This window comes from Salmo salar, chromosome 01 (assembly GCF_965601325.2).
Source record: "Salmo salar chromosome 01, fSalSal1, whole genome shotgun sequence".
NCBI classification, from domain to species: domain Eukaryota; kingdom Metazoa; phylum Chordata; class Actinopteri; order Salmoniformes; family Salmonidae; genus Salmo; species Salmo salar.
Genome location: NC_138291.1, coordinates 107,302,381 through 107,322,469, shown reverse-complemented (window position 1 = coordinate 107,322,469; position 20,089 = coordinate 107,302,381). Strand labels below are relative to the sequence as shown.

The following is a 20,089-nucleotide window of genomic DNA, read 5'->3' as shown; positions in this document are numbered from 1 at the left end:
TATAGACAGGTCGTGATATTCCCTGTTTAATAACACTCTATAGACAGGTCATGATATTCCCTGTTTAATAACACTCTATAGACAGGTCATGATATTCCCTGTTTAATAACACTCTATAGACAGGTCATGATATTCCCTGTTTAATACCACTATAGACAGGTCATGATATTCCCTGTTTAATACCACTATAGACAGGTCATGATATTCCCTGTTTAATAACACTCTATAGACAGGTCGTGATATTCCCTGTTTAATAACACTCTATAGACAGGTTGTGATATTCCCTGTTTAATACCACTATAGACAGGTCATGATATTCCCTGTTTAATAACACTCTATAGACAGGTCGTGATATTCCCTGTTTAATAACACTCTATAGACAGGTTGTGATATTCCCTGTTTAATACCACTATAGACAGGTCATGATATTCCCTGTTTAATAACACTCTATAGACAGGTCGTGATATTCCCTGTTTAATAACACTCTATAGACAGGTCGTGATATTCCCTGTTTAATACCACTATAGACAGGTCATGGTATTCCCTGTTTAATACCACTATAGACAGGTTGTGATATTCCCTGTTTAATACCACTATAGACAGGTCATGATATTCCCTGTTTAATAACACTCTATAGACAGGTCGTGATATTCCCTGTTTAATAACACTCTATAGACAGGTCGTGATATTCCCTGTTTAATACCACTATAGACAGGTCGTGATATTCCCTGTTTAATAACACTCTATAGACAGGTCGTGATATTCCCTGTTTAATACCACTATAGACAGGTCGTGATATTCCCTGTTTAATAACACTATAGACAGGTCGTGATATTCCCTGTTTAATACCACTATAGACAGGTCATGATATTCCCTGTTTAATACCACTATAGACAGGTCATGATATTCCCTGTTTAATACCACTATAGACAGGTCGTGATATTCCCTGTTTAATACCACTATAGACAGGTCATGATATTCCCTGTTTAATACCACTATAGACAGGTCATGATATTCCCTGTTTAATACCACTATAGACAGGTCGTGATATTCCCTGTTTAATACCACTATAGACAGGTCATGATATTCCCTGTTTAATACCACTATAGACAGGTCATGATATTCCCTGTTTAATACCACTATAGACAGGTCATGATATTCCCTGTTTAATACCACTCTATAGACAGGTCATGATATTCCCTGTTTAATAACACTATAGACAGGTCATGATATTCCCTGTTTAATACCACTATAGACAGGTCGTGATATTCCCTGTTTAATACCACTATAGACAGGTCGTGATATTCCCTGTTTAATACCACTATAGACAGGTCATGATATTCCCTGTTTAATACCACTATAGACAGGTCATGATATTCCCTGTTTAATACCACTATAGACAGGTCATGATATTCCCTGTTTAATACCACTATAGACAGGTCATGATATTCCCTGTTTAATACCATTATAGACAGGTCATGATATTCCCTGTTTAATACCACTATAGACAGGTCGTGATATTCCCTGTTTAATAACACTATAGACAGGTCGTGATATTCCCTGTACATCATGAGACTTGATGTGTTACATGGTTTTACAGTAGGTGTGAGTTGGGCCTTTCTCCCCTGTGAGATTCTTGTCTGCTATGAGAGAGAGAGAGAGAGAGATGTTGGCCTGTACAAAATGGCTGTATGTCGTGGATTCTCTTTGTTAGATTTATCATAAATAAAATCTGTCTGTCTGTCTGTCTGTCTGTCTGTCTGTCTGTCTGTCTGTCTGTCTGTCTGTCTGTCTGTCTCAGTGACGAGGACATGCAGAGCCTGGCCAGCCTGATGAGTATGAAGCAGGCCGATATCGGCAACCTGGATGACTTTGAGGAGGAGGACGAGGAGAATGAGGAGAACAGGGCCAACCAGGAGGAGAAGGCTGCTAAAATCACAGGTGAGTGGTCACACCTGTATTTGTTAAGGAGACCAGAAGAAGCTGCTGAGATCACAGATGAATTGCAGCAAATCTCCCCTCCAATGTAAAAGGTCATCTGACCTCAGTGAGACTTCCTGCTTCAGTGTTCATGTCTGTAGGTGTATGGGATGTGTTCATGTTTATGGGTGTATGGGTTGTGTTCATGTTTATGGGTGTATGGGATGTGTTCATGTCTGTGTGTGTATGGGATGTGTTCATGGTTATGGGCGTATGGGATGTGTATATGTCTGTGGGTATATGGGATGTGTTCATGTTTATGGGTATATGGGATGTGTACATGTCTGTGGGTGTATGGGATGTGTTCATGTTTATGGGATGTGTTCATGTCTGTGTGTGTATGGGATGTGTTCATGTTTATGGGTGTATGGGATGTGTATGGGATGTGTTCATGTTTATGGGTGTATGGGTTGTGTTTATGGGTGTATGGGATGTGTTCATGTCTGTGTGTGTATGGGATGTGTACATGTCTGTGTGTGTGTATGGGATGTGTTCATGGTTATGGGTGTATGGGATGTGTATATGTCTGTGGGTATATGGGATGTGTTCATGTTTATGGGTATATGGGATGTGTACATGTCTGTGGGTGTATGGGATGTGTTCATGTCTGTGTGTGTATGGGATGTGTTCATGTTTATGGGTGTATGGGATGTGTTCATGTCTGTGTGTGTATGGGATGTGTACATGTCTGTGTGTGTATGGGATGTGTTCATGGTTATTGGTGTATGGGATGTGTATATGTCTGTGGGTATATGGGATGTGTTCATGTTTATGGGTATATGGGATGTGTTCATGTTTATGGGTGTATGGGATGTGTATATGTCTGTGGGTATATGGGATGTGTTCATGTCTGTGGGTATACTGGATGTGTTCATCTTTATGGGTATATGGGATGTGTACATGTCTGTGGGTGTATGGGATGTGTTCATGTTTATGGGTGTATGGGATGTGTACATGTCTGTGTGTGTATGGGATGTGTTCATGTTTATGGGTGTATGGGATGTGTACATGTCTGTGGGTGTATGGGATGTGTTCATGTTTATGGGATGTGTTCATGTCTGTGGGTGTATGGGATGTGTTCATGTTTATGGGTGTATGGGATGTGTACATGTCTGGGTGTATGGGATGTGTTCATGTTTATGAGTATATGGGATGTGTTCATGTTTATGGGTGTATGGGATGTGTTCATGTTTATGGGATGTGTTCATGTCTGTGGGTGTATGGGATGTGTTCATGTCTGTGGGTGTATGGGATGTGTTCATGTTTATGGGTGTATGGGATGTGTTCATCTCTCCCTCCCTCCCTCCCAATCTTCCATCCCTCCTTCCATCCCTCCAGGCATCCCTCTCTCCCTCCCTCCATCCTTCTCTCCCTCATCTCTCCCTCCCTCCATCCCTCTCTCCCTCCCTCCATCCCTCTCTCCCTCCTTCCATCCCTTTCTCCCTCCATCCCTCCCTCCCTCCAACCCTCTCTCTCTCCCTCCTTCTCTCCCTCCATCTATCCGTACATACTCCAGATCACACTGTGACTAATAAATGGGAGCTGCTGAGTTCTGCTTTGTTTAATCTGACTTCACAAAACATAGGCTCTTTACATTAAACTGTGTGTTTCTCCTCTTCCTGTCCCTCTCCGCTCAACGTACATAAATATACATTGGGTGCCTATAGCTGCACGCCACTGGTCATATGCATACGGGCGTAAGTCTTCGTCATAGTGGCGGTTGTACTATCTGTAGGTAACCCTCATGGTCATTCCCTTAGTCCAGGGTTTCCCAAACTCAGTCCTCTGGACCCCAGGGGGTGCAGGTTTTGGTTTTAGCCCCTAACACTACACAGCTGATTCTAATAATCAACTAATCATAGATCTTTAATTATTTCAATCAGCTGTGTAGTGGTAGGGCTAAAACCAAAACCTGCACCCCTTGGGGTCAGAGGACCGAGTTTGGAAAATGCTTCCTTTGTCCCTAGGTTGTACATAACAAAGGTTAAGACAAGAGGATAGTAGTATCCCACAACTATTATCCCACAACTCTTTGAAAAATGTTGAAGAATTCTAAACAATGGGTTCAGCAATGCTAGTTAGCGTCGACGCTAGTCCCATTAATATATTAAAAAAAATTCAAAAGCTTTCTTGTGGAATTATTTTTATTCTAACCTGGGTATCTTCAACCTAGATCAGTCCCAGGATGCTAGCTAGCCTAGCTAGTAACTTGTAGTGGCAAATATGGTAGCATAGCGCTAGCATGACTAACTATAGATGCTAGTTAACCTAGCTTGTAGCGGTAAATACGGTAGCATAGCGCTAGCATGACTAACTAAAGATGCTAGTTAGTCTAGCTAGTAACTTGTAGCGGCAGATACGGTAGCATAGTGCTAGCATTTCTAACAAACGATGCTAGCTAGTAGCTGCAGTTATATGTACTGTCAGTGAATATACACTTTGGACAGTGCAGAAAAACATTTTAATTTGTCTTTATAGTCCAGCATTTTGGTTTTGAGGTCAAATTATTCATATGATTGGACAGTACAGAATGCCATCTTTTTATTTAAGGTTATTTTCATATACACTACCAGTCCAAAGTTTTAGAACACCTACTCATTCAAGGGTTTTTCTTTATTTTTACTATTTCCTACATTGTAGAATAATAGTCAAGACATCAAAACTATGAAATAACACATATGGAATCATGTAGTAACCAAAAAAGTGTTAAACAAATCAAAATATATGTTATATTTGAGATTCTTCAAATAGCCACCCTTTGCCTTCATGACAGCTTTGCACACTTTTGACCAGTAGTGTATATATTTTTATTTATTTCAATGTAACCTTTGTTTAACTACGTAAGTCAGTTAAGAATAAATTATTGTATACAGTTGAAGTCGGAAGTTTACATACACCTTAGCCAAATACATTTAAACTCAGTTTTTCACAATTCCTGACATTTAATCCTAGTAAAAATTCCCTGTCTTAGGTCAGTTAGGATCACCACTTTATTTTAAGAATGTGAAATGTCAGAATAATAGTAGAGTGATTTATTTCAGCTTTTATTTTTTTCATCCACATTCCCAGTGGGTCAGAAGTTTAAATACACTCAATTAGTATTTGGTAGCATTGCCTTTAAATTGTTTAACTTGGGTCAGACGCTTCGTGGAGCCTTCCACAAGCTTCCCACAATAAATTGGGTGAATTTTGTCCCATTCCTCCTGACAGAGCTGGTGTAACTGAGTCAGGTTTGTAGGCCTCCTTGCTCGAACACGCTTTTTCAGTTCTACCCACAAATGTTCTATAGGATTGAGGTCAGGGCTTTGTGATGGCACCCCAATACCTTGACTTTGTTGTCCTTAAGCCATTTTGCCATAACTTTAGAAGTATGCTTGGGGTCATTGTCCACTTGGAAGACCCATTTGCAACCAAGCTTAAACTTCCTGTAACGGTTGTCGTCGGGAATGGAGGACCAAAACGCAGCGGGTTGTATACTCATCTTCTTTTAATAGGATTAAGAAGGAAAACCAAACAAACACGTATACAAAAATCACAAAAAAGAACGAAGAACTCACGAACAACAAAACAGTCTTGTCAGGCTCACACAGGCAAAACAAGAAACAATCTCCCACAAACACTAAACCAAACACATACCCATATATAGGACTCCCAATCAGAGGCAACGAGAAAACACCTGCCTCCAATTGGGAGTCCAACCCCAATAAACCAGACATAGAAATACAAAAGACCAGAGACCACATAGAAATACAAACATAGAACATTACCCAAAAACCCAGAAATAATAAATCAAACGCCCTACTAAATAAACCACCACCCCGAACCACATAAAACAAATACCCTCTGCCACGTCCTGACCAAACTACAATAACAAATAACCCTTATACTGGTCAGGACGTGACACATCCTGACTGATGTCTTGAGATGTTGCTTCAATATATCCACATAATTTTATTTCCTCATGATGCCATCTATTTTGTGAAGTGCACCAGTCCGTCCTGCAGCTATGCACCCCCACAACATGATGCTGCCATCCCCGTGCTTCACGGTTGCGATGGTTTTCTTCGGCTTGCAAGCCTCCCCCTTTTTCCTCCAAACATAACGATGGTCATTATGGCAAACAGTTCTATTTTTGTTTCAGCAGACCAGAGGACATTTCTCCAAAAAGTACGATCTTTGTCCTCATGTGCAGTTGCAAACTGTAGTCTGGCTTTTTTATGGCGGTTTTGGAGCAGTGGCTTCTTCCTTGCTGAGCGGCCTTTCAGGTTATGTCAATATAGGACTCGTTTTACTATGGATATAGATACTTTTGTACCTGTTTTCTCCACCATCTTCACAAGGTCCTTTGCTGTTGTTCTGGGATTGATTTGCACTTTTCGCACCAAAGTACACTCATCTCTAGGAGACAGAATGCGTCTCCTTCCTGAGCAGTATGACGGCTGCGTGGTCCCATGGTGTTTATACTTGCGTACTATTGTTTGTACAGATGAACGTGGTACCTTCAGGCATTTGGAAATTGCTCCCAAGGCTGAAACAGACTTGTGGAGGTCTACAATTTATTGGCTGATTTCTTTTGATTTTCCCATGATGTCAAGCAAAGAGGCACTGAGTTTGAAGGTAGGCCTTGAAATACATCCACAGGTACACCTCCAATTGACTCAAATGATGTCAATTAGCCTATCAGAAGCTTCTAAAGCCATGATTACATTTTCTGGAATTTTCCAAGCTGTTTAAAGGCACAGTCAACTTGGTGTATGTAAACTTCTGACCCACTGGAATTGTGATACAGTGAATTATAAGTGAAATAATCTGTCTGTAAACAATTGTTGGAAAAATTACTTGTGTCATGCACAAAGTAGATGTCCTAACTCACTTGCCAAAACTATAGTTTGTTAATAAGAAATGTGTGGAGTGATTGAAAAATGAGTTTTAATGACTCCAACCTAAGTGTATGTAAACTTCTGACTTCAACTGTATCTGGTTTAGAAATGAGGGCACTATGTATCTAGTCGCCCCCTGCAGATACCTCTACTGTCTATGAACATACACTGCTCAAAAAAATAAAGGGAACACTTAACCAACACAATGTAACTCCAAGTCAATCACACTTCTGTGAATTCAAACTGTCCACTTAGGAAGCAACACTGATTGACAATACATTTCACATGCTGTTGTGCAAATGGAATAGACAACAGGTGGAAATTATAGGCAATTAGCTAGACACCCCCAATAAAGGAGTGGTTCGGCAGGTGGTGACCACAGACCACTTCTCAGTTCCTATGCTTCCTGGCTGATGTTTTGGTCACTTTTGAATGCTGGCGGTGCTTTCACTCTAGTGGTAGCATGAGACGGAGTCTACAACCCACACAAGTGGCTCAGGTAGTGCAGCTCATCCAGGATGGCACATCAATGCGAGCTGTGGCAAGAAGGTTTGCTGTGTCTGTCAGCGTAGTATCCAGAGCATGGAGGCGCTACCAGGAGACAGGCCAGTACATCAGGAGACGTGGAGGAGGCCGTAGGAGGGCAACAACCCAGCAGCAGGACCGCTACCTCCGCCTTTGTGCAAGGAGGAGCAGGAGGAGCACTGCCAGAGCCTTGCAAAATGACCTCCAGCAGGCCACAAATGTGCATGTGTCTGCTCAAACGGTCAGAAACAGACTCCATGAGGGTGGTATGAGGGCCCGACGTCCACAGGTGGGGGTTGTGCTTACAGCCCAACACCGTGCAGGACGTTTGGCATTTGCCAGAGAACACCAAGATTGGCAAATTCGCCACTGGCGCCCTGTGCTCTTCACAGATGAAAGCAGGTTCACACTGAGCACATGTGACAGACGTGACAGAGTCTGGAGACGCCGTGGAGAACGTTCTGCTGCCTGCAACATTCTCCAGCATGACCGGTTTGGCGGTGGGTCAGTCATGGTGTGGGGTGGCATTTCTTTGGGGGGCCGCACAGCCCTCCATGTGCTCGCCAGAGGTAGCCTGACTGCCATTAGGTACCGAGATGAGATCCTCAGACCCCTTGTGAGACCATATGCTGGTGCGGTTGGCCCAGGGTTCCTCCTAATGCAAGACAATGCTAGACCTCATGTGGCTGAAGTGTGTCAGCAGTTCCTGCAAGAGGAAGGCATTGATGCTGTGGACTGGCCCTCCCGTTCCCCAGACCTGAATCCAATTTAGCACATCTGGGACATCATGTCTCGCTCCATCCACCAACGCCACGTTGCACCACAGACTGTCCAGGAGTTGGCGGATGCTTTAGTCCAGGTCTGGGAGGAGATCCCTCAGGAGACCATCTGCCACCTCATCAGGAGCATGCCCAGGCGTTGTAGGGAGGTCATACAGGCACGTGGAGGCCCCACATACTACTGAGCCTCATTTCGACTTGTTTTAAGGACATTACATCAAAGTTGGATCAGCCTGTAGTGTGATTTTCCACTTTAATTTTGAGTGTGACTCCAAATCCAGACCTCCATGGGTTGATAAATTGGATTTCCATTGATTATTTTTGTGTGATTTTGTTGTCAGCACATTCAAATATGTAAAGAAAAAAGTATTTAATAAGATTATTTATTTCATTCAGATCTAGGATGTGTTGTTTAAGTGTTCCCTTTATTTTTTTGAGCAGTATATGTCTGCTTTTAGCCTTGACATATGTACTGAATAAAAATAGAAACGCAACGAAGTGTTAGTCCTATGTTTCATCAGTTGAAATAACTGATTCCAGATATTTTCCATTCGCACAAAAAGCATTTTTCTCTCTAATTTTGTGCACAAATTTGTTTGCAATCCTGTTAGTGAGCGTTTCTCATTTGCCAAGATAATTATCCACCTGACGTGTGGCATATCAAGAAGCTGATTAAACAGCATTATCATTACATAGGTGCACCTTGTGCTGGGGACAATAAAAGGCCACTCTAAAAATGTGCCGTTTTGTCATACAACACAATGCCACAATGTCTCAAGTTTTGAGGGAGCATGCAATTGGCATGCTGACTGTAGGAATGTCCACCAGAGCTTTTGCCAGAGAATTGAATGTTAATTTTTCTACCATAAGCCGCCTCCAACGTTGTTTTAGAGAATTTGGCAGTATGTCCAACCGGCCTTACGACCGCAGACCACGTGTAACCATGCCAGCCCAGGACCTCCACATCTGGCTTCTTCAGCTGCGGGACCGTCTGAGACCAGCCACCCGGACAGCTGATGAAACTCAGTGTTTCTCCCTGTAATAAATCCCTTTTGAGGGGAAAAACTCATTCTGATTGGCTGTGCCCCTGCCATGGCTGCGCCCCTGCCCAGTCATGTGAAATCCATAGATTAGGGCCTATTGAATTCATATCAGTTGACTGATTTCCTCATATGAACTTTAACTCAGTGAAACCGCTGAAGTTGTTGCTTGTTGTGTTTTTATATTTGTGTTCAGTACATGTGTGTATTAGCTGTGCTAGCAAGGCAAAGTGAACAGTGTTCTATTAATAGTGTATATGCATTCTCTTATTCTTAACATGTACAGTATGTGCTAACAATGACTTTGTGAATATATATGTGCTCTCTTAACCTTCTACATATGGCTAGGTATATTCAATATCAAACACACACACACACAGACACAGGACTGTGAATATATGTTGTCACTAAGCCCAGCGTTGCTACCCAAAGCTAACCCATCTATGTTCTGTCATATACAGGTAACTGCCAAAATAATGGAAACACTTGAGTAAATGAGGGATATAAAGTATATTGAAAACAGGTGTGGTTCCTGAGTTAATTAAGCAATTAACATCCCATCATGTATAAAAATGCTGGGCAGGCCATTATTTTGTCTACCATGGCTATGTCCCCTGTAGGATGACAATGCTCCCATCCACAGGACACGGGGGATCACTGAATGGTTTGATGAAAACGTTGTTTACCATATGCCATGGCCGTCTCAGTCACCAGATCTCAACCCAGTTAAGCACTTATAGGAGATTCTGGGGCATCGCCTGAGACAGTGTTTTCCAACACCATCAGCAAAACACCACATGATGGAATTCCTTGTGGAATAATGGTGTTGCATTCCTATATAGTTCCAGACACTTGTAGAATCTATGCCAAGGCACATTGAGGCTGTTCTGGCTCCTGGTGACCCACCGCCCTATTAAGACATTCTATGTTGGTGTTTCCTTTATTTTGGCAGTTACTTGTATATGTAGTCTCTTAGCCTTTACATTAATGTGCTGCCTAACACATATATATCCTCTCTGAATATATGTGAATATATGTAGTCTCTTAGCCTTTACATTAATGTGCTACCTAACACATATATATCCTCTCTGAATATATGTAGTCTCTTAGCCTTTACATTAATGTGCTGCCTAACACATATATATCCTCTCTGAATATATGTGAATATATGTAGTCTCTTAGCCTTTACATTAATGTGCTACCTAACACATATATATCCTCTCTGAATATATGTAGTCTCTTAGCCTTTACATTAATGTGCTGCCTAACACATATATATCCTCTCTGAATATATGTGAATATATGTAGTCTCTTAGCCTTTACATTAATGTGCTACCTAACACATATATATCCTCTCTGAATATATGTAGTCTCTTAGCCTTCAACATATGATATTCTACTACCTAACCTAACACATATAACCTCTGTGAATATATGTGTGTATTGTATGTTTTCTCTCTGCTCACTGCTGTCCTCCCTTCCTGCTCTCTGGCCTGGTTGTTTTCAGAGATGGTAAACCAGCTCAATGCTCTCAGCTGCTTAGCCGGAGATCCTGAAGACTACTTCCTAAAGCTGGCTAGTAAAACACCAAGCAGCGCTCAGTCTCCCTCCCAAGGTCTTTCTGTTTTCAACTTTCAACCTTTTCTCTTTTTCTTTCTCACTCGTTCTCACTGTCTCGTTCTGTTGTTCTGTCCCTTTTTGTCTTGTTCTTTCTAACTCTCGTTTCTCTCTCTCCTGCTCTAGCTTGCTCTCTCTCTCTCTACTGCCCTAGCCCTCTCTCCCTCTACTGCCCTAGCCCTCTCTCCCTCTACTGCCCTAGCTCTCTCTCTACTGCCCTAGCCCTCCCTCTACTGCCCTAGCCCTCTCTCCCTCTACTGCCCTAGCTCTCTCTCTACTGCCCTAGCCCTCTCTCCCTCTACTGCCCTAGCTCTCTCTCCCTCTACTGCCCTAGCTCTCTCTCTACTGCCCTAGCCCTCTCTCCCTCTACTGCCCTAGCCCTCTCTCCCTCTACTGCCCTAGCTCTCTCTCTACTGCCCTAGCCCTCTCTCCCTCTACTGCCCTAGCTCTCTCTCTACTGCCCTAGCCCTCTCTCCCTCTACTGCCCTAGCTCTCTCTCTACTGCCCTAGCCCTCTCTCCCTCTACTGCCCTAGCTCTCTCTCTACTGCCCTAGCCCTCTCTCCCTCTACTGCCCTAGCTCTCCTTCTACTGCCCTAGCTCTCTCTCTCTCTACTGCCCTAGCTCTCCCTCTACTGCCCTAGCTCTCTCTCTCTCTACTGCCCTAGCCCTCTCTCCCTCTACTGCCCTAGCTCTCTCTCTCTCTACTGCCCTAGCCCTCTCTCCCTCTACTGCCCTAGCTCTCTCTCTCTCTACTGCCCTAGCCCTCTCTCCCTCTACTGCCCTAGCTCTCCTTCTACTGCCCTAGCTCTCCTTCTACTGCCCTAGCTCTCTCTCTGCTGCCCTAGCTCGCTCTCTACTGCCCTAGCCCTTACTCTCTACTGCCCTAGCTCTCTCTCTACTGCCCTAGCTCTCTCCTGCCCTAGCCCTTACTCTCTCCTGCCCTAGCCCTTACTATCTACTGCCCTAGCTCTTTCTCTCTACTGCCCTAGCCCTTACTCTCTACTGCCCTAGCTCTCTCTCTACTGGCCTATCCCTTACTCTCTACTGCCCTAGCTCTATCTCTACTGCCCTAGCTCTATCTCTACTGCCCTAGCTCTATCTCTACTGCCCTAGCTCTCTCTCTACTGCCCAAGCCCTTACTCTCTACTGCCCTAGCTCTCTCTCTACTGGCCTAGCCCTTACTCTCTACTGCCCTAGCTCTTTCTCTCTACTGCCCTAGCTGTCTTTCTACTGCCCTAGCTGTCTTTCTACTGCCCTAGCTGTCTTTCTACTGCCCTAGCTCTCTCTCTCTACTGCCCTAGCACTCTCTCAACTGTTCTCTCTCTACTCCACTCTCTCTCTCTCTCTCTTCTGCCCTCTCTCGCTCTCTCTCTACTGCCCGCTCTCTCTCTACTGCCCTCTCTCGCTCTCTCTCTACTACCTTCTCTCGCTCTCTCTCTACTGCCCTGTCTCGTTCTCTACTGCCCTCTCTCGCTCTCTCTCTACTGCCCTCTCTCGCTCTCTCTCTACTGCCCTCTCTCTCTCTCTCTCTACTGCCCTCTCTCGCTCTCTCTCTACTGCTCTCTCTACTGCCCTGTCTCGTTCTCTACTGCCCTCTCTCGCTCTCTCTCTACTACCCTCTCTTGCTCTCTCTCTACTGCCCTCTCTCGCTCTCTCTCTACTGCCCTCTCTCGCTCTCTCTCTACTGCCCTCTCTCTCTCTACTGCCCTCTCTCTCTCTCTACTGCCCCCTCTCTTGCTCGATCTCTACTGCCCCCTCTCTCTCGATCTCTACTGCCCCCTCTCTCTCTCTCTACTGCCCTCTCTCGCTCTCTCTCTACTGCCCTCTCTCGCTCTCTCTCTACTGCCCTCTCTCGCTCTCTCTACTCCCTCTCTCGCTCTCTCTCTACTGCCCTCTCTCTCTCTACTGCCCTCTCTCGCTCTCTCTACTCCCTCTCTCGCTCTCTCTCTACTGCCCTCTCTCTCTCTACTGCCCTCTCTCGCTCTCTCTCTACTGCCCTCTCTCGCTCTCTCTACTCCCTCTCTCGCTCTCTCTCTACTGCCCTCTCTCTCTCTACTGCCCTCTCTCGCTCTCTCTACTCCCTCTCTCGCTCTCTCTCTACTGCCCTCTCTCTCTCTACTGCCCTCTCTCGCTCTCTCTCTACTGCCCTCTCTCGCTTTCTATTGCCCTCTCTCTCTCTACTGCCCTCTCTCTCTCTACTGCCCTCTCTCGCTCTCTCTCTACTGCCCTCTCTCGCTCTCTCTCTATTGCCCTCTCTCGCTCTCTCTCTACTACCCTCTCTCGCTCTCTCTCTATTGCCCTCTCTCGCTCTCTCTCTACTGCCCTCTCTCGCTCTCTCTCTACTGCCCTCTCTCTCTCTACTGCCCTCTCTCGCTCTCTCTCTACTGCCCTCTCTCGCTCTCTCTCTATTGCCCTCTCTCGCTCTCTCTCTACTGCCCTCTCTCGCTCTCTCTCTATTGCCCTCTCTCGCTCTCTCTCTACTACCCTCTCTCGCTCTCTCTCTATTGCCCTCTCTCGCTCTCTCTCTACTGCCCTCTCTCGCTCTCTCTCTACTGCCCTCTCTCTCTCTACTGCCCTCTCTCGCTCTCTCTCTACTGCCCTCTCTCGCTCTCTCTCTACTGCCCTCTCTCGCTCTCTCTCTACTGCCCCCTCTCTCTCTCTCTACTGCCCCCTCTCTCTCTCTCTCTACTGCCCCCTCTCTCTCTCTCTTTCTACTGCCCTCTCTCTCTCTCTACTACCCCCCCCCCCCCCTCTCTCTCTCTCTCTCTCTCTCTCTCTCTCTCTGTACCATTGGTGACGTGGTCGTGTTGCCTGGTGTTCCCGTGTTGTACTTCAGATTACGTTTAGTACATTGGTTGGTTTTCATTGGCTGTTTTTCTGTCCTTTTTCAGTTTGCCCTCTTGGTGTCCAAGCCCCTGAACCCTGAACCTCCCCCTTTTGTCTGCAATTTGTAGTGAACCAATGACCAGTCATATTCCTCGTCTATGGTGTTGCTTTGTCACCATAGAGAAAAGAACACACACATACACACACACAATGCTGCTGCCACTTGTGACAATGATGGCCTAATATGGCCCAGAATGCAGCAGGAGAAATACCACACCTTATCAGCTACTACCACTTCACTACGTATACACACACACACACACACACACCTACACACACACACTCTCTCACACACACGCTCGTCATCTCACTCACTCTGTGCATAGACTTTCTCACGCTCACATACCGCATTCAGAAGCACACACAGTTACCATTTTGTTTCTCACACACTGTTGAGACACGGACACACACACAACCTAGACAGGCATTGTTGTCTTGATGATGAAGAAGATGAATCTCTGAGCTCTGTAGCGACTCCCAGCCTGCACTAGTGGTTTCTCATGGCAACCCGGTTCCATCATTCTCTGTTGAATTCCACCGCTGGACTGCTACTGTAGTGAAACTGGACAGGGATGGACAGGCATTAACCAGTCACCTTTTACCAGAAGGAAGGAATACTTCTGGAAACCAAATGAACTTGAGTGGTTCACTCCAAAGTGCAGATTCTTTGTATCTTTTTATTTCTGGATGTTTGTCTTCATTTTTGACCCTTTCATCAGGGTTGGTTGTGAAGGTGTTTATCTCAACTCATTTTCTTTCGCTAGTTTGAACTATTTTCCTTTTTTTTGTTGTTAATTTGTTCTTTCGTTCCTGCATTGTTTTGGTTCCCATGGCGACAGAGCTGATCAGTAAGCTGAACTTCCTGGAGGAGGATCAGGACACGCCACCTGCCCTCTGCTCCAATCCCTTTGAAGATCCAGCTGATGATGTTGATGACCCCTCCCACCTGGAACACACCAATCACTTCAACCCGTTCGGTGACCCGGATGATGGTGGTAGGCATGACCTTTGACCTCTATCTACCTGTTCTGTCTCTCTCTACCTCTACTTCCTGTCTCTCTCTGTCTATCTCTCTCTGTACTGTATGTCTACCTGTCTGTAAGGGATTAGGGGTTTTAGCAGTTTGATTTACACTGCATGGTCAAAAGTATGTGGACACCTGCTCGTTGAACATTCATTCCAAAATCAGGGGCATAAATATGGAACTGGTCCCCTCTTTGCTGCTATAACAGCCTCCACTCTTCTGGGAAGGCTTTCCACTAGATGTTGGAACAATGCTGCGGGGACTTGCTTCCATTCAGCCACAACAGCATTAGTGAGGTCGGGTACTGATGATAGCTCGCAGTCGGCGTTCCAATTCATCCCAAAAGGTGTTTGATGGGGTTGAGGTCAGGCTCTGTGCAGGCCAGTCAAGTTCTTCCACACCCATTTTGACAAACCATTTCTGTATGAACCTCACTTTGTGCACGGGGGCATTGTCATGCTGAAACAGGAAATATCCTTCCCCAAACTGTTGCCACAAAGTTGGAAGCACAGAATTGTCTAGAATGTCATTGTATGCTGTAGCGTTAAGATTTCCCTTCTCTGGAACTAAGGGGCCTGAACCATGAAAAACAGCCCCAGACCATTATTCTTCCTTCAGCAAACTTTACAGTTGGCACTATGCATTAGGACAGAGGTGTCCACATAATGTTGGTGTACATTATTATGGGGTCAACATCAAAGACTGATTTATTATCCTTTATGAGGTTTTATATTGTGTTTTCTATCCAAGTTTAATGACATAGTTGTTGAAAGATGTATTTTATTGTTCTGAGGTTGTTTATAAAGTGCCTGCCATACTAAATATTACCCTTTTGCTGCTGTCGAGATGTCAAGAAATGTCACGCAGCATTGTGAATCCTGTGTGTTTATGTATTCTGTCAGTAAAGCAGAAGACTGTCTGACAGACAGACAGCTAAGATAATATTGACCCGTCTCTCTTTCTCTCGCCCTATCTCTCCATCTCGCTCACCCTCTCATTCTTTCGCTGTCTCTCTCTCGCCCTCTCTCTCTCTCGCTGTCTCTCTCTCTTCTCTGTTTCTCTCTCTCTCTCTGTCTCTCTCTCTCTCTCTGTCTTTTTCTGTCTCTGTCTTTCTCTTTCTCTGTCTTATCCTCTCTCTTGTCTTTCTTTCTCTGTCTCTCTCTCTCTCTCTCTCGCTGTCTCTCTCTCTTCTCTGTTTCTCTCTCTCGCTGTCTCTCTCTCTTCTCTGTTTCTCTCTCTCGCTGTCTCTCTCTTCTTTGTCTTTGTCTTTTTCTGTCTCTGTCTTTCTCTCTCTCTCTTATCCTCTCTCTGTCTTTCTCTCTCTGTCTTTCTCTCTCTCTCTTTCTCTCTCTGTCTCTGTCTCTCTGACCATAGTAGACAGACATGACTCTCTGTCTCTGTCTCTCTGACCATAGTAGACAGACATGACTCTCTGTCTCTGTCTCTCTGACCATAGTAGACAGACATGACTCTCTGTCTCTCTGACCATATTAGACAGACATGACTCTCTGTCTCTGTCTCTCTGACCATAGTAGACAGACATGACTCTCTGTCTCTGTCTCTCTGACCATATTAGACAGACATGACTCTCTGTCTCTCTCTCTCTGACCATAGTAGACAGACATGACTCTCTGTCTCTGTCTCTCTGACCATAGTAGACAGACATGACTCTCTGTCTCTGTCTCTCTGACCATAGTAGACAGACATGACTCTCTGTCTCTGTCTCTCTGACCATAGTAGACAGACATGACTCTCTGTCTCTGTCTCTCTGACCATAGTAGACAGACATGACTCTCTGTCTCTGTCTCTCTGACCATATTAGACAGACATGACTCTCTGTCTCTGTCTCTCTGACCATAGTAGACAGACATGACTCTCTGTCTCTGTCTCTCTGACCATAGTAGACAGACATGACTCTCTGTCTCTGTCTCTCTGACCATAGTAGACAGACATGACTCTCTGTCTCTGTCTCTCTGACCATAGTAGACAGACATGACTCTCTGTCTCTGTCTCTCTGACCATAGTAGACAGACATGACTCTCTGTCTCTGTCTCTCTGACCATAGTAGACAGACATGACTCTCTGTCTCTGTCTCTCTGACCATAGTAGACAGACATGACTCTCTGTCTCTGTCTCTCTGACCATAGTAGACAGACATGACTCTCTGTCTCTGTCTCTCTGACCATAGTAGACAGACATGACTCTCTGTCTCTGTCTCTCTGACCATAGTAGACAGACATGACTCTCTGTCTCTCTGACCATAGTAGACAGACATGACTCTCTGTCTCTCTGACCATAGTAGACAGACATGACTCTCTGTCTCTGTCTCTCTGACCATAGTAGACAGACATGACTCTCTGTCTCTGTCTCTCTGACCATAGTAGACAGACATGACTCTCTGTCTCTCTGACCATAGTAGACAGACATGACTCTCTGTCTCTCTCTCTCTGACCATAGTAGACAGACATGACTCTCTGTCTCTGTCTCTCTGACCATAGTAGACAGACATGACTCTCTGTCTCTGTCTCTCTGACCATAGTAGACAGACATGACTCTCTGTCTCTGTCTCTTTCCTTCATCAGAGTGTGAGGAGGGTTCAGCCCTGAGTGACAAGCCTCTTGTTTTATCTTACAGGATGTTTATTTGTTTTAGCCTTGCCTTTAATCAGAACTAGTATATTGTGTGTGTGTGTGTGTGTGTGTGTGTGTGTTTATATCTCTAACCTCCTCTGTCTTCCCCCCAGACACAGGGCCCCCCTCCCTCACCCTCCGACAGGACCCAGTGGCCTACTATGTCCAAGAACCCTCCAACCCCTTCGACGAAGACGAAGTCAACCCACACTCACACACAGAGTACAACCCGTTTGACGAGCCCGACCAGGACCCAGACCTTGTCCCAGACCCCGACCCCCAGGGGCCCCAGGTCCAGCAGCCGGAGGCTCCCAAACCCAGGGGGAGGAAGGGGGTCAGGCCAGTGGATATGAGCAAGTATCTGTATGCTGATACCAACGCACCACCAGAGGACCAACTGGATGAGTGAGTTACAGGGGGATGTGGGGGGGTTAAAGAGTGTGGGGGGGTCGGTGAGTGGGGGGGTTAAAGAGTGTGTGTGTGTGTGTGTGTGTGTGTGTGTGTGTGTGTGGGTGTTCAGACATTTGGGGATGATTACGGGGTTCAGTCATAAAGTGAATTTGTACTCTAGTGTGTGTCAGGGTTTCTGTTAGGAAAATGGGAAGATTTTAATTTCACGGCCATTTGAGAAATGTACTGGACCCATATATATTGGGTCACTCTCATTGGGTGCATAAGCCATTAGGCCGTCCACTCACAGTGCTCGGAACAACAGCCAATCACATTTAGATGACGGTAATTCATCTGAACAGAGCATTCAACTCATGTAATAAAGCAAACAATCAAATGTAGTTTTCAAACATTTGCCAAAATGCAATTTGTGTGAAAACAGCATTCTAAACAGAGCCCCTTCAAAAAGACTTCACCAGAAAGCTGGACCGAGCCACAGAGGAATAGAGGATCATTAGCTTCTTTTAAATAAAATAGTTGTGGATTGTTTCAGATCACAAGCCCGTTGGCCTATTTCAGAAGCTCGCAATTTGGGCAGCGTACATGGTCATAGGTCTAGCTGATTATTGAGTTGTGTCTGTCAGTGTAAAGCATCTAAAATATGTGTAAAGATAATGTGTCGTGTATAATTTAAAATGTTAAGATGGGAGGGGGGGGGGTGAAGATATAGGCCAGTCTCTCTCCAGAATGGCTCAGCAGGGCAGGTGTGTGTGGTGAAGATATAGGCCAGTCTCTCTCCAGAATGGCTCAGCAGGGCAGGTGTGTGTGGTGAAGATATAGGCCAGTCTCTCTCCAGAATGGCTCAGCAGGGCAGGTGTGTGTGGTGAAGATATAGGCCAGTCTCTCTCCAGAATGGCTCAGCAGGGCAGGTGTGTGTGGTGAAGATATAGGCCAGTCTCTCTCCAGAATGGCTCAGCAGGGCAGGTGTGTGTGGTGAAGATATAGGCCAGTCTCTCTCCAGAATGGCTCAGCAGGGCAGGTGTGTGTGGTGAAGATATAGGCCAGTCTCTCTCCAGAATGGCTCAGCAGGGCAGGTGTGTGTGGTGAAGATATAGGCCAGTCTCTCTCCAGAATGGCTCAGCAGGGCAGGTGTGTGTGGTGAAGATATAGGCCAGTCTCTCTCCAGAATGGCTCAGCTGTCTCCCGCCAGTTCATGGCATTCATTGTGTGAATTGTTTGCCTTTTTATTGTTTATTTGTATCAATTCTTCATTACATATGTCACCAGTAGTAAATGTACCATTAATCCCCATCATTTGGTTAGTTAATTTTCTGTAAATGCGTCTATTAATTACAGTAATTTACAGTTCTCATTCTCGGAGTGGGAACATTGTTTGCAGAGTTCACAACCTGTTACACTTGTGAGAAACAAGATTGGGTTGATTTAATAACCATTATTTATGAGATTTGTACATTTGTTTTTCGTTGTCTTTTGTTTGGGGTTCTCCATGTGAGGAAACGGGTACACGTCTGCTTTCTCTGTCCTGATAATGTTGAGGAAGCGCACGCATGCCTGAGCCCGTAGAGAAGTACCTGGCCTGCTGCACGGAAATGTAGGAAAGTGTTTTTTTTTTTTAACAATGATAATATATTGAAACTACAGTTCCTCACAGTAAGCTATTTGAAACATCTTTCCACCAATCTCCCCCTCTAATCACCAATCCTCGGTGTGAAAGAGCAGTGGAAGTTATAGTCCTGCTGCAGCAGCATAGGCTGTGAGTTCCATGTGCTAATTTCATTAGCCGCCAATGGATCACGGTGTATCAATGTGTCCATATGACAGAGGCTGGATCACTGTGTATCAATGTGTCAGAGACTGGTGATCTTGACTTTTAACATTTTAGATTTCAAGCATTTTAATTGACATTTTTTATGATTAACCACGTGACAATGATTTTGAGAAACGAGAAGATTATTATTGAAATGAAACACGAAAATGCGCATATGAAAATCGGAACGGTAGAAATGGTAAGATACATTTGAAGCTTCGCCAAACTTGAAACTCACGCTCTGCCTATGAATCTTTATAAAATATTTGCCTCCACGTTTCCACGGTCAGATTCTGCGTACAGGCTACTTTGAAGCAAGACATGCTTCATAATATGAAATTAAACATTCAGGTTTCAAACAATGAGGTATTTTCAAAGTGCATACTGCCTCCAGCTCACATTGTGGAGGAAGCGCTCAGAGCCTCATAGCCTGTTGCACTTGAATGGTGAATGGGAGGCACGCTTCAACTGCCAGTTGAGAAATAAAAATAGCTATTTTTAATCGTGCA

At 44.8% G+C, this 20,089-nt stretch overlaps 1 protein-coding gene across 1 annotated transcript; it reads left to right on the top strand.

Annotated features, from left to right (window-relative positions):
- Positions 1–1,773: 1,773 nt before the first annotated feature.
- LOC145877433 (EH domain-binding protein 1-like) lies at positions 1,774–17,771 on the top strand. The gene is made up of 4 exons (XM_082972902.1): positions 1,774–1,941; positions 10,712–10,819; positions 14,548–14,703; positions 17,476–17,771. The coding sequence occupies exons 1-4, from the start codon at positions 1,812–1,814 to the stop codon at positions 17,769–17,771; spliced, it is 690 nt and encodes a 229-aa protein (XP_082829028.1). The 5' UTR covers positions 1,774–1,811.
- The last annotated feature ends 2,318 nt before the right edge of the window (positions 17,772–20,089 follow it).

Coding starts and splice junctions, on each gene's coding strand:
- LOC145877433 (XM_082972902.1), top strand. CDS start 1,812: ATGCAGAGCCTGGCCAGCCTGATGAGTATGAAGCAGGCCGATATCGGC. Junction 1,942..10,711: donor GAAGGCTGCTAAAATCACAG/GTGAGTGGTCAC, acceptor GGTTGTTTTCAG/AGATGGTAAACCAGCTCAAT. Junction 10,820..14,547: donor CGCTCAGTCTCCCTCCCAAG/GTCTTTCTGTTT, acceptor CCATGGCGACAG/AGCTGATCAGTAAGCTGAAC.